This window comes from Trichosurus vulpecula, chromosome 3 (genome assembly GCF_011100635.1).
Source record: "Trichosurus vulpecula isolate mTriVul1 chromosome 3, mTriVul1.pri, whole genome shotgun sequence".
Classification (NCBI taxonomy): Eukaryota; Metazoa; Chordata; class Mammalia; order Diprotodontia; family Phalangeridae; genus Trichosurus; species Trichosurus vulpecula.
The window spans coordinates 164080560-164093767 of record NC_050575.1 but is presented as its reverse complement, the minus strand read 5'-3'; the positions used below and the strand labels follow the sequence as shown (position 1 = coordinate 164093767).

General features: G+C 45.0%; 1 protein-coding gene across 1 annotated transcript in view; it reads right to left on the bottom strand.

Moving 5' to 3' along the window:
* The window catches only part of HMCN2 (hemicentin 2), a 183329-nt gene that overhangs the window by 65467 nt on the left and 104654 nt on the right, over window positions 1-13208 (bottom strand). The window contains exons 39-50 of the mRNA XM_036752858.1: window positions 12615-12772; window positions 11751-11874; window positions 11184-11359; window positions 10360-10456; window positions 10037-10156; window positions 9601-9762; window positions 8611-8892; window positions 7784-7951; window positions 6948-7061; window positions 4647-4733; window positions 4063-4254; window positions 1388-1561 (exon numbers count right to left, since the gene is read on the bottom strand). Coding sequence (XP_036608753.1) covers window positions 1388-1561; window positions 4063-4254; window positions 4647-4733; window positions 6948-7061; window positions 7784-7951; window positions 8611-8892; window positions 9601-9762; window positions 10037-10156; window positions 10360-10456; window positions 11184-11359; window positions 11751-11874; window positions 12615-12772 — 1854 coding nt within the window. The remainder of the gene's footprint in view (window positions 1-1387; window positions 1562-4062; window positions 4255-4646; window positions 4734-6947; window positions 7062-7783; window positions 7952-8610; window positions 8893-9600; window positions 9763-10036; window positions 10157-10359; window positions 10457-11183; window positions 11360-11750; window positions 11875-12614; window positions 12773-13208) is intronic.

The following is a 13208-nucleotide window of genomic DNA, read 5'->3' as shown; positions in this document are numbered from 1 at the left end:
GTTATAAAGAGGTTGCACTAACTGGACTGAGTTTTCTTCTAGCCCTCCGACTGCAGTATGTGGAGGGCTAAGCAAGTTAGCTTTTGCTGGCAGGGACCAGAACTTGGAAAGAGCCATTGACTAGGAGTCAGAAGACTTAGACTTGAGTCCTGACTTCAACATGTCTTCGATGTGTGACTGTGGACAAATCATTTAACCTCTCCGGGCCTCAATTTTCTCATCCATAAAACGGGAACAATAATTCATTCTCACACTAACTACCTCACAAGGCTATCATGAAGAAGGTACTTTGGAACTCTTAAAAAGGAAGAGATTGTTTTTCTTGGCACCGTCTTCAGGAAGATTCCTCCTGCCTGAGAAATCCAGTACATCTGCTCCTACCCTGTCTTTCCCCACCGTTACCGCACTCCAATCAGCCACTGAAAATTATTATCATCAACCAACTCCTAGACCAGGTTTACTGGGGATTGCCCACCATCCTGGGTGAAAGAGGAGGGAACTCAAGCTGTAGCTCAAGGGAAGCAGCCAAGCCAATCTTATTCTGCAGGCCTCATTCTTGCTCCGGGGGCTATGTCCTCTTGACCCACCTCCTCATTGTCCTTTGAATCTCCTGGTTGTTGACTGAGGGCCTAATCTTCTGACTATCCTCAAACTAAGACAGAATTGTAGGTCCTCCCAGATAAGGACTATTTATATGGACTTTGAGGCATCTGCCTTGCTCTGCCCTCCAGTATCTGTCCCCTCTTTATTTCTGTTTGCTCACTTTGCTTCTGACTCTTTGGTTGACCTAACTGCCTTCCCATGTTTCTAGCATGTCCTGCTTCCCTGGATCCAGGTCCTGACTCAGGTCTTTCAGCCTATTTCTACCAACAACTCCACATGGCATGAACCAAGCCTTCAGTCTCACCCTGAGAGAAGTCATTAAGATAACTAGGTGGTACTGGACCTAAAGTCAGGAAGATTTGAGTTCAGATCTGACTTCAGACACTTAATAGTTATATATTCCTAGACAAATCACTTATCCTCCATTTCCCTAAGTTTCATCTATAAAATGGGGTAATAATAATACCACCTATCTACCAGGGCTGTTGTAACCCTGAAAAAATGAGATGTTTGTAAAATGTAAAATAAATGTAAAATGTAAAAATGCTCTGTAAACTTAAAGTGCCATAGGTTATTAATTATTTTAAATTTTAATAGTGCCAACATGCTCCAAAACACTAGTGATAACTTTAGTTGCCAGCTTATAAATTAGGGCTCTATTCCTACTTCCCAACCTAGAGAGATAAGGTTTTGGGGGACCACCTATTACCATAATTCATCCCACCTCAGGTACACTTGGATAAACTCCCCCAACCCCAACCCCTTGCACCCCAGAAGCCATCACCTGGGAGCAGCTGGGTATTTCCTGAGGCTTGAAATGGAGCCCCATCCTTCATCCAGGTAATAGTAGGGGAAGGGAATGCAAGGGCCTCGCAGATCAGGGAGATGGGGTTGTTGATAGTCACTGTCACTTCTTCATCTGGACTGTCCTCAGTCACTCCCAAAATGGTGGGGACCACTGTAGATAAGAGAAGTTTGTGAAAAGTGGCCAGCATGGGTAGTGCACCAGGAACCCAAGCCTGAAGACATGGGGAGCTCTGAGCTGAGGTAGATGGGGGTCTTTAGATGACCTGAGAACAGCACTCTGACTCTCAGAGTAGGAAGGGGCTTCAGAGGCCATCTAGCCCAGCCCACGCCTGGAGAAATAAACTATCTACAAAAGGGGACCTTAACCTGAGCTTTTCTGCTAATATTTGATTATATTTCAATAGAATCAATTTCCTTTGTAATCTTATGTATTTTCTTTTATGCATTTAAAAACATTATTCTGAGAAGGGGACCATAGTCTTCCCCAGACTGCCCCAAGGGGTCCAGGACAGAAAAAAGGTGAAGAATCCCTGCTCTGCAACATTCCTAGCAAATGGTCATCCAACCCTTGGCTTGAAGACTTCAACTGAGAGGAAGCCCACTTACTGGTCTGTGTAGGTCCTGGGGTGTTTTGTGCATAGTCCATGCTCAGGAAGTTCTACCGATTCATTAAAATATCCTGTTTCCCCCGATAATCACCATCAACCTATTTTTCACTAGGCAGACTGTACTGGACCCCTTTTCTCTTGCTTTTCTGTACCTTCTGTTTTCGAGTGTTCATCAGCTCCCGTTGGGTCAATCACCACCTCTATGCATGTAACTCCCACATCTTTATATACAGACCGAACCTCTCTCCCCAGCTGACATCTGCCTGCTGGACAGCTCCCCCTGAAAGTCCATCCTTCTAGTCATCCAGATTCTTAAGCTGGGAGTCATTCTCAACTCTTCACTCTGTTTCCCTACATTATCTAATCAGTCACTAAGTCTCATCAATTCTACCTTCACAGCATCTGTCCTCTGTTCTCCACTCTCATGGCCACCATCATGTTCAGGCTCTCATCACCCCTCAACCAAACTAAAAATTAGGAGGCAATAGTGATCCTCAGCAGAAATGCCAAAATAGTGTTCCTAAAAACACAGGTCTGACCGTGTCATTCCTCTACTTCAAGAAGCTTTATGCCTCTAGGGTAAAATGCACAACTTACACATTGGCTTTTAAAGACCTTCCCAATTTGGCTTGAGCTTATTTTTCCAGACTTATTTCCTATTATTTTCTCTTTTATGCACCTGAGGTTCCAGCCAAACTGTCTGTTCTCTGAACTAGACCTCCCATCTCCTCCTACCTTGGAGACTCTGCACAATCTATTCCCCCATGTGTAGAACACACTCTCACTCCATTCCCTCATTTTAGGATCTTCAGATTCCTTAAAGGCTCAATTCAGTTGCCACTTTTGACTTGAAACCCTCCTTGGCTCCCAGAGATATTAGAGCTTTCTCTCTCCTTAAATTACCTTATACTTACTTATCTTAGTATATATAGTATCCTTTCTCCATCTGCACCTGAATGTAAGTTCCCTGAAAAGAGGGACTTGTTTTGTTTCTGTCTTTCATCTCTGACCCCTAGCCCAGCCTTGCACATAGTAAGTATCTGGTAAATATTAGGTGAATTGAATTAATTTCCACCTTATCCATGAATTTATCTAAACACTTCTTGAGCCTGCTTATATTTCCAAACTGAATGTTTTGAGCTGATGCACAGTATAAAGAGTACTAGAATTGGAGTTAGAGGATCCCAGTTCAAATCCTGACTGCCACTTGTGGTGACTTTGGACAAATTATTTAACTTCTCTGGGCCTCAGTTTCCTCATCTGTAAAATGAGGGAGTTGGCCTAGATGTCCTTTGAAGTCCCTTCCAGTTGTAAATCTATGATCCTGTTTTTTACTCCCTGGTGTGTAAATTAGGATAACTTTTCATTTAGACTGAAATGACCTTGTTCAACCTTCAAATGCCTCTCACTCAAGAACATGAGTATGTTCAATTAAATGAGCACCTGTTAAGTGCCTACATGAGCCTTATCCTCATGGAGTTTACAGTCTAACAGAAAGATAAAGAGATACAAATAAATTTAACACACACATTTACCTTTTTAAAAAATCCTCTTCATGATTCCATAGACTTTAATGTGCTTTATGGAGTAAAGTCCTAGTTGAAGCCTCATGAACCGTTGTACTAGTTAGATCTTAGAGGACCTGCTGCCCTCTTCAAGGTAACCTCTAAACAACCAATCTCCTTGGCTTTCCCACCAGCTAGTAAGGAGAGTAGGTTTGAGAGGCATCATGGTACTGTTCAAAGAGTGCTGGATTGATAACAGAGAAACTGGGTTCAAATCCATACCTTACCACATCCTGTATGATTGACCTAGCCCTAAGATTCCAAATCTGTAAAATAAAGGTGTTGAACTCAATGATTTCCGAGGTCCCTTCTAGCTCTAAATTTGTGATATCATGTGATCCTGAGTCCCACTGGTCCATGTTGACCTCCAACAAGCCCAACTTAAGCAGTTCTAGGGGATCAGTCTGTCTGTGGTAGAACGTTTGGGGGATATCTGCCTGTTGGATTCTGCATCATGGTACCTAGTGTGTGCCACTCACCCAGAACACTAAGCTTGTAGTGCTTGGTCTTCTCTGAGACTGAGTTCGATGCAATGCAAGAGTAGTGGCCAGAGTTAGAAAGGTTGGCCTGGAGTATCTCTAGCAAAGAACCATCTGGGGATATGTGATAGGGGTCTCCTCCAGAGAGAGCCTGGCCATCTTTGTACCATGTGACTGTTGGCTGGGGATGACCTGTCGATAGAAGCAAGTAAGAGTTAATGGCAACTAATTGCTCCTGGTGATACACAACACAGGCTCTAGAACACTTCCAGGAAGCTTAGAATGGTACTCTAGAAACTTTTTGCCTCAGGACTTCACATATAACCCCAAAGGTCTGAACATTAGGACCACAAATGAATGGAGATAATGGACAAAGTGACTGCTTCTCTTCTCTGTGGGGAATGGTATTAGCCCCTCCTCCAAAGAGGAGTGAATAGAAGTTAGTAGTTGGTTATAAATGGGCAAGTAGCTGGAAATGAAGAGTTTGAATGCAAACTTCAGTTTCTTGAGATTCCCTCCCCCACCTCCATTCCAGATAGTTGACCTCTGTCTTTCCTGCTGCCAGTCATTCCACACACTGTTACCTGTGGCATTACAAGTTAAGAAGGCAGACTGCCCTTCAGGGACTTTCACTTCTTCCTCTGGGTCCTCACTCTCAATTCTGGGAGGAACTGGAAGAAAGAGACAACCACGAGTTTTCTACTAACAGTCTACGTGGTCTAAGTCACAGGGGCAAGGAACCGCAGATTCCCTACTCCTGGTCTAGGACACAGGTCAGCAAAACACAATCTGCCACCTGTTTTTATATGGCCTAGAAGCTAAGAAAGTTTTTTTTACATTTTTAAATACAGTACGACTTTATTTTAAAATGTAAAACTATCCTTAGCACCTAGGTTGTACAAAAACGGGCAATGGGCCAAACTTGACCCAAAGGCTATAGTTTGCTGACCCCTGGTCTAGGAGAAAGAACCCTAAACCTAGAGCCAGTAGTAATGATAATAATAACGATGACAAAGACAATAAGGTAGGAACAGTGGCTAGAGATAAAGTAGATGAAGACCTGGCCTGAAAATCAGGAAGACCTGGGTTCAGGTCCTGCCTCTGACACATACTGGTTGTGTGACCCTAGACAAGTCACTTAACCATTCAGTGACCCCAGGTGACTCTTGAAGACTTTCAGTTGCAGAACAGCTACTGATCTGCATTGATAAAAGGAGCTTCTTGTACAGATGAAATTATGGGATCAAAAAAATAACAAAAATAATGGCAACATTAATAAATAGCTGACCCATATAGCCTTTTCAGGTTTACAAAACGCTTTATATACATTATCTCATTCGATCCCCACAACAACTTTGTGAGGCAGGTCTGGTTATCCCCATTTGACAGATGAGGAAGCTGAGGCTCGGAGTGGTTAAGACTTTCTTCCATAGCACATTGGACTACAGATACAGCTCTTCCACTTACTAGGTGTGAGACCAGGGGCAAAATCTCAGGGGCCTCATTCTCCAAACCCATATCTGAACAAGAATATCCTCCACAACACGACCCCCAAGTGGTCCCCTAGCCTTTATCTGAAGTGAAGGTAAACCCACTATTTCCCAAGTCAGCCCATTTCACTTTTGAAGACATCTAATTGTTAGGAAGTTTCTCCTTATCTTGAGTCTTATGTTGAATTTTGCCATTTTCCAACATCTATCCATTGTTCCTAGTCCTTCCTCCTAAGGTCAAACAGAACAAGTCTGATCTCTCTTCCATAAGGACAGATAGTGCTTCAATTACTTGGCCTCGGTCATCACATTCCCCTTAAATCTTCTGTTCTCCAAGTTAAATATCCTCACTTTCTTCAGCCCATATGACATGACCTAGAATATCAGAAGCAACCGTGTTGGTTGCCCTTCTCTGGACACTCGCCAGTTTATTGACGTTCTTCCTGGAGATTAGAGAGGAGTTTCCTCATTTCTTTCCTGCAAAGAGGAGTAGCTTTCTTTTTGACCATGGATAGCTGTCCCTCAGCACCACAGCATATCTGCAAACATTGCATCCACCACAAAAATTGCTTCAAAATTTGACGTGTTCTCCAACCTTACTGGAAGCAAGGTCATCATTCCTTGTCAATCTTGTAGTAACTACACTGAAGAATTGCTGTGGTTAAAAATTATCATCTTCCCTAAATGTTATTCCAATCTGTAAAATGGCACCAATTAATCTGTACCTTAGCTACTTCATGAGGTTGCTGTGTCAAATGAGAGAATGAATTTGCAAGCACTATAAAAATTAAAAGCATTCTATAGAAATAAGGAATTATTTTTATTAATAAAATGTCTCTTTCCTGATGAGGAATCTAAGTGGTCTATAAAAAACTATATAATCTCTTAAGTGTAGGCATTTTTCTTTTTAAAAATTTTTGTTACATTTTAAGTTCTGAACTGTCTCCCTCCCTCTTACCCCACACCAGAGAAGCCCACCATTTCACACACACACATACACACACACACACACACACATTTGCATGTATGTATGTATACACACACATACATATATATATAATGTAAAACCATAGTATACATACTTCTGTTTATCAGTTTTTTTTCCTCTGGAAGTGGATAGCATCTTCCTTCATAGGTCCTTTGTAGTTGACGTAAGTATTTGTACTATTCAGAATAATTCAGTTGCTCACAGTTACCCTTTGAGCAATATTGCTGTTACTGCATATAATGTTCTCTGAAGTAGAGACATTATGCTGGGATGGAGAAACCCAGATCCAACTCCTTCATTCTTCTCACTTTGCATCTACTTTCTGGACCCCTAAAGACTTGTTTTCCAAACTACCTTTTGGGCTTGTCCCAAGGTTATTTGGAAGCTTCAAAGTCATTGGTACTTACCCAAGATCTCTACACTGAAATTCTTTCTTGCTTCTCCAACCATATTACTTGCAAGGCACAAATAAAGACCGCCATCTTCCTCCTGCACTTGGGTCAGCTTCAGAATCCGGCCACCTAGGGAGGGGAGAAGGAAGAAGGGAACAAATGAACTCAACCTAGCCTCTAAGTCTGCCTTCTATGTGCCCAGGTGGAAAGCCCCACCAGCCTAGCTAGCAGAGATTAAGAGAAGGCTAAGCTTGTCCTGAAATAGACCACCAGTCTGGGAAGTCTGTTTAGCTAACAGGAGTGAAACCTCTGGAAACCATGTCAGAAGGAACAGTTAAGAGAACTAAGGAAGGGGGTAGCTAGATTGCACAGTGGATAGAGCACCAGCCCTGAAGTCAGAAGGACCTGAGTTCAAATCTGGCCTCAGACACTTACTAGCTGTTTGACCCTGGGCAAGTCACTTAACCCTGTTTGCCTTAGTTTTCTCATCTATAAAATGAGCTGGAGAAGGAAATGGCAAACCCCTCCAGTATCTTTGCCAAGAAAACCTTAAATGGGGTCATGAACAGTTGGATACAAGTGAAAGGACTCAATAAAAACAACAACGAATTTAAAGCTGAAAGGGACCTGAGAGGTCATTTAGTCCAAGCCCTCATTTTACAGATGAGGAACAGAAAAGTTAAGTGATCTGTCCAAGTTAACACAGGCAATAAATGGCAGAGCTGGGATTCAAACAGAGGTCCCCTGAATCCATACCCAGCTCAGAGCTATTGGTCTGATGACTGAAGCTGAACCACACTGGAGGACAAATAGACCAGCTGCCTATGACATCCCTCCATATCTTGCCTTACCTGCCAGGAAGTAAGTGTCCTCCCCAGGACTGATGAGTTCTTCCCCACGGAACCAGCGGACCACTGGGGACGGGCTGCCTGAGGCCTCACAGAGCAGAGTCAGGGTACTGTGCAGGACTGCTGTGACGTTGGTCAGTGGGTCAGTGTCCCCAGTGAGCTCCGGGGGGACTAGATATGAAAAACAATTTTATTAATAAATAAGATCTATGTACTTAACACCATCCAAATTTATGTTCTTCCCTTCTCTCCCCACCTCCTCCAACAGACACTTGAGTCTGAGAAGATCAAGGACCATAGGATCGTAGTTTTAGAACTGGAAAAGATCATACAGGTCACGGAGTAGAACCCTCTCATTTTACAGAAGAGGAAACTGAGGCCTAGTAAGGTTATCTGGCTTGCCCAGAATTACACAGCTAGTGTGTATTTGGGGCAAGGTTTGAAGCCAGGCCTTCCTGATACTAAATTCAATTTTGCATTCCAACAAATCATTCTTCTACACTCTTGTTAGATGGAATCTGGGATTAGAGAAACCATGAGGTTGACCCCGAAGCAGCAGTGCTCTCAATTCTATGGCTGTAAGTGGGACTGCACTAATTTCCAGGGCAGTGCCTGGCACATAGTAGGTGCTTAACTAAGTCCTTCCTTCCTTTTTCCCTTCCTTCCTTTCTCCCTTCCTTCTTCCCTCTGTCCCTCCTTCCTCCCTCCCCCCTCCTTCTTTCCTTTCTTCTTTCCTCCTTTCTCCCCTTCCTTCTTTCCTTCCTTCCTTCCTTCTCTTCTTCTTCCCTTCTCCTGAGAGACCTAAGCCAAGATGCTGCCTCAGGTCTTACCTAGCACTGAGAGGTCAAACCTCCGCTCTGCCCTCCCAGCCTCATTCTCAGCTATGCAGGTGTAGCGTCCAGCATGACCAGCCTGTGCCCACTCCACTTTCAGGGCTCTCCCCCAGCTCTGAAGGAGCAAGCCGCGTTCACTGGCCACAGGCTGGCCATTCTTCTCCCATGTCACGACTGGTGATGGCTTCCCTGTGGCTTCACATTCCAGGGTAACCTCTCCAGACTGGATCACAGACACCTCCTTAAGGAGGTCGCCGCTGCCTGGGATCTTTGGAGCAACTGAGGTTGGAAGGAAGAAGGAGTTATGAAGGTCATCGAGGAGTTTTCTATGACCTCTGGTCACAGTCATGGGAAAGGTCAAACTGGCCAGACTCACACTAGACTCAGTTCAGTTCTGAGTGCTACCACTCAATGTGGATAGGGAGAACCTGGAATGAACCATGGGGGAAATCTTTACATCTGGGTTAGAGAAATGTCTGCCTAGGCTAACTGAGGACAGTGCTTCTTGGAGACAACATGAACTAGATCTAGGCTTCTTAATCTGGAGTCCATGGATTCTCTCCTCCTTCAAGGAGATCCGTGGATAGATTTCATGGGCTTCATGAACTTAAAGGGGAAAAAATTACATCTTTATTTCAATATAATTGGTTTTCTTTGTAACTATGTATTTTGTTTTAGGCATTTAAAAACAGTATCTTGAGAAGGGAGACAAAGGTTTCCCTAGATTGCCAAAAGGGGTCCATCACACACACACACACACACAATATTAAGAACTCCTGGATTAGAATGATTGGGTTTCCAGGATAAAGAAATATACCTTCAGGCCCCCCAGAAGGAGCAAATAGTACAACAGGTCAAGCCCCACCACTCCCAAGCCATCAAACTCTGGGTAGAGCTGGCCCAGTGTCTGCCAGATGTGGTGGGAGTAGAGGGTCCTGATGACCTTAGGTGGGTCTCATGCCTCCTTATTATCCCACCTCAACTCACCATACACCACTAATTGCTGTTCCTGGCTGCTGTTCCCAGCTATGTTGCTGCACTCACAGGTATAGTTGCCCTCCTGAGAAGGCTGGACTTTTCCCAGGTACAGCAGCCTCCCCACAGCTGAGATGGGTTCTGTGCTGTCCCCATCAGTGGGCAGGAGTATCCCTGGGTGAGATGGAGAAGGAAACAGAACTTTTGGCTCTGATGTATTTGGGTTCCCCATCAACCCCATTCCAGGAAGGCCAACCCCTTCACAATCTCAGCTGTCTCTGCGGTTCTTTCCTAGGCCTCCCTCCCCACCTGAGGAGCCAAAGAGCCTGAAACAACCAAGATCCTCTGAGGGTCAGTTATTCCACTTCTCCCTGCCCTGATTATTAGAGTGAGACCACAATGGAGTATGGATTAATGGGACTGACCTCCTGGGGAAGAAAAGTCTTACCATCTTTCTTCCAGGTGATTTTGGGGAAGGGGATTCCCCAGCATTCACAGGACAGGCTGATAGGATGACCCTCAGTCACTGCCAGGGTCCGGGGCTCCCACGAAGAGAATTCTGGGGGAACTGAACCAAAACAAGGGGAGAAGTTTATGCCTGGGGTCCCTTGGAGTTGGGTGAGAATGGGGAGAGGCTGGAATAGAGAGAAGGCAGTGGTCCAACTCACAACCTAGCCAAGATGAAATTCGCCCAGGCTTGTTACCTAGATAGACAGGAGAGGGAGGGGGAGGAGGAGGAGTAAAACTTCTGACCCCTCAAAGAGACCTCACCCCAGACATTGAGGTTGTAGTGTTTCTCAGAGCGGCCAGCCTTGTTCAGGGCCTCACAGGTATAGCGGCCCACGTCCTGAACCTCAGCTCGTTCCACCTGGCCACAGAGGGAAGGGCGCCACATCATTTCTGAGTCATCCTTGAGAAAAGGCTAATCCAGCCCAGCTGCCTCTTCCCATATCCCAACTTCAAAGCCACCCAAACAAATCTGAATTACTGGGTTTCAATTCAATTGATTGTAATTGCTTTTATAGGTCTGTCCTTTTATGTCTGCCTATGCCAAGTCTGCCTTAGCCTGTGGGCACTGAACAAGGAGTCAGGAGAGCTGGGCTTTAATCCCACCTCATACTATGTGACCTTACATGATTCATCCTCTCTGAACCTTAATATCCTGATCTGTAAAATGGGGGGTTCCAATTAGATGATCTCTCAAGGTCCTTTCTAGTTCTGACATTCTATGGCCTATGTCCATGCTCTACATTCTAAAATGCCTTCAGGCTTTAATGTCTTGTGACTCTGTAATAATAATAGCAACAGTAATAAGTCACATATACTGTGCTTCAAGATTTACAAAGTACTTTTCTCACAATCCTGTGAGGTAGGCAGCATGATCCATTCTCATTTTATAGATGAAGAAACGAAAGCTCGAAGGTAAAGTAATTTGCCCGTGAACGCATCTGACCTAAAGTCTAGTGTTCTTTCTATACACCACATGATCCTCTCTACAGGCAGCGGTCATTGCCTGTGACTGGCTCTGCCTACAGCCAAGAATGGCACCACTGAACCAAGGGTTCATCTGATAACATGTATTTGAGGTCATTCACCTGCAGGAGGGCCCCATCTGGAGAGACGTGGACTCCTGGCCTGGGCTCAAAGGGTTTTCCATCCTTCCTCCAACTCAGCACAGGAGGGGGCACAGCCTGGCTCTGGCACTCCAGGGTTACTGACTGGTTAACCACAACAGACACATTCTGCTCTTCTCCCAGGATGCTTGGAGGCACTGGAGAGGACAAAGGCATGGCATCACCATGGAGAGAGACTCTTCCAGAGAGTGCACAGAATGACAGTCCTCACCCCTTAACACTCTTTCTCTCAATGCCACTCCCTTGTAGAAAATGTCTTACTTGCTACTAGGGTGGCTGGAAAGGAAAGGCATAGCACAAGACCAGGGAAGAAGAGGAACCCAGTTTTTCAGGGACTCCTGGTAGCATCTAACCCCATAAGACCATCAATAGTTCCCAGGATACTCATAGCTTAAATCCTTTCTTTCCATACACCATCCCCATCCTATGTACCTCTTCAGGAAGTGAGACTTATTCAAACCCTCATTCCAAAGGCCACACAGAGCCAGTGCCCTCCCTTGCTCATCCCCAAAGATACTTTTAACTCACAGTGGACCTGCAGGGTGACATCCCTCCGGTCCTCCCCGACAGCATTCACTGCCACACAGGAGTATGTCCCTGAATCTGTGGCCCTGGAGCTTGCCAGGGTGAGGACGTGGCCTCCAGGGAAGATCTGCCCTCCAAAAGAAATCAGTATTAGCCATGGCTACCCGCTCACTCAGGAAGATGAAATTGCCAAGCTTAGACACAAGATGGCAAAGTTACTCTTCACATAGATGTTCTCTGATCTTCCTCCTAGCTCTGCCTAAAAGCTGAGAGATTATCTGAGATACTGGAAGGTTCCCTCCAAACACACAGCATTGTTGGCAAACCTACATCCACACTTCCTTCTCTCTGTTCTCAAATGACAACCACTTGCCAGCAGGCAATAACCTTGAGCCCTAGACAAGGCTCTCAAAAAATCTCAGTGTCTCCTCTGTTACTCCCTGTGTAACCTTAGGCAAGACCCTTAAAGCCTCTAGATCTTATTTTCCTCATCTGTAGAAGGAAGAGGTTTGACTTGAGATCCCTTGTAGTGCTCAGTCTTTGATTCTGTGAGCCAGAATCCCAGAATTTGAGAACTAGAAGGCACTTCAGTGGTCATCTACTACAACCTAGACACGAGAGGAAACTCAACTACAGCATATCCAGAAAGTGGTCATCCAGTATCTGCTTGAAGACCTCTAAGGGGAACCCATCACCTCTAAAGTTCTCTGTCCCACATTCTTTAGCAAACCACAGGATGTCTTAAGCCCACCCACCTCGCTCCCTAGAAATGAAGATCCCTCTAGCTTGGTGTCGCCTATCTAAGAGGGAGGGGGATCTCCAGCTGTGAGCTGTGAAACCATAATCCTCTGTCCCAACCGCACTGACCTGGAGGCCAGAGGTCCCTGTGGCTGACACAGGGTTGCCATCTTTCAGCCACATCAGTGTGGGCTTGGGGGCTCCAGTGGCATTACACATCAGCCTCACTGGCTCATTCAAGAGCACAGGACCTTGGAGACTGGGAGCCAACATGATTCGAGGAGGAACTGCAAAGGAAAGGACACAGATTGAGCTCCTTAAATGGGGGGTTTTGGGGTAGAAGCCAGAGGAGAAGAGGGAAAGCCTTGGCCCTGTGTGGGAAGGACCTACTGTTGAATGGGTACAGAAACATACTGCTGATCTGACCTGCCCCCACTAAAAGGTGGCAAGATGAAGAGGAGAGACTGTTAGACTCCAAAATGCTTGTAAGACTCCAGAAGACCTGGGTTCAAAACTTGCCTTAGATACTTACTAGCTACAAGTCATTTAATCTTATCGCATCCGTTTCCTCATCTATAAAATTAGGAAGTTGGATTTGATGAATTCTTCCATCTGTAAATCTATAGACCTATGATCTCTGTGCCTTTGCTTGTGCTGTTTCCCATGTTTAGGGTGTCCTCCCTCATTCTATTTATTTTCTGAAATTCTATCCATCTTTTATGC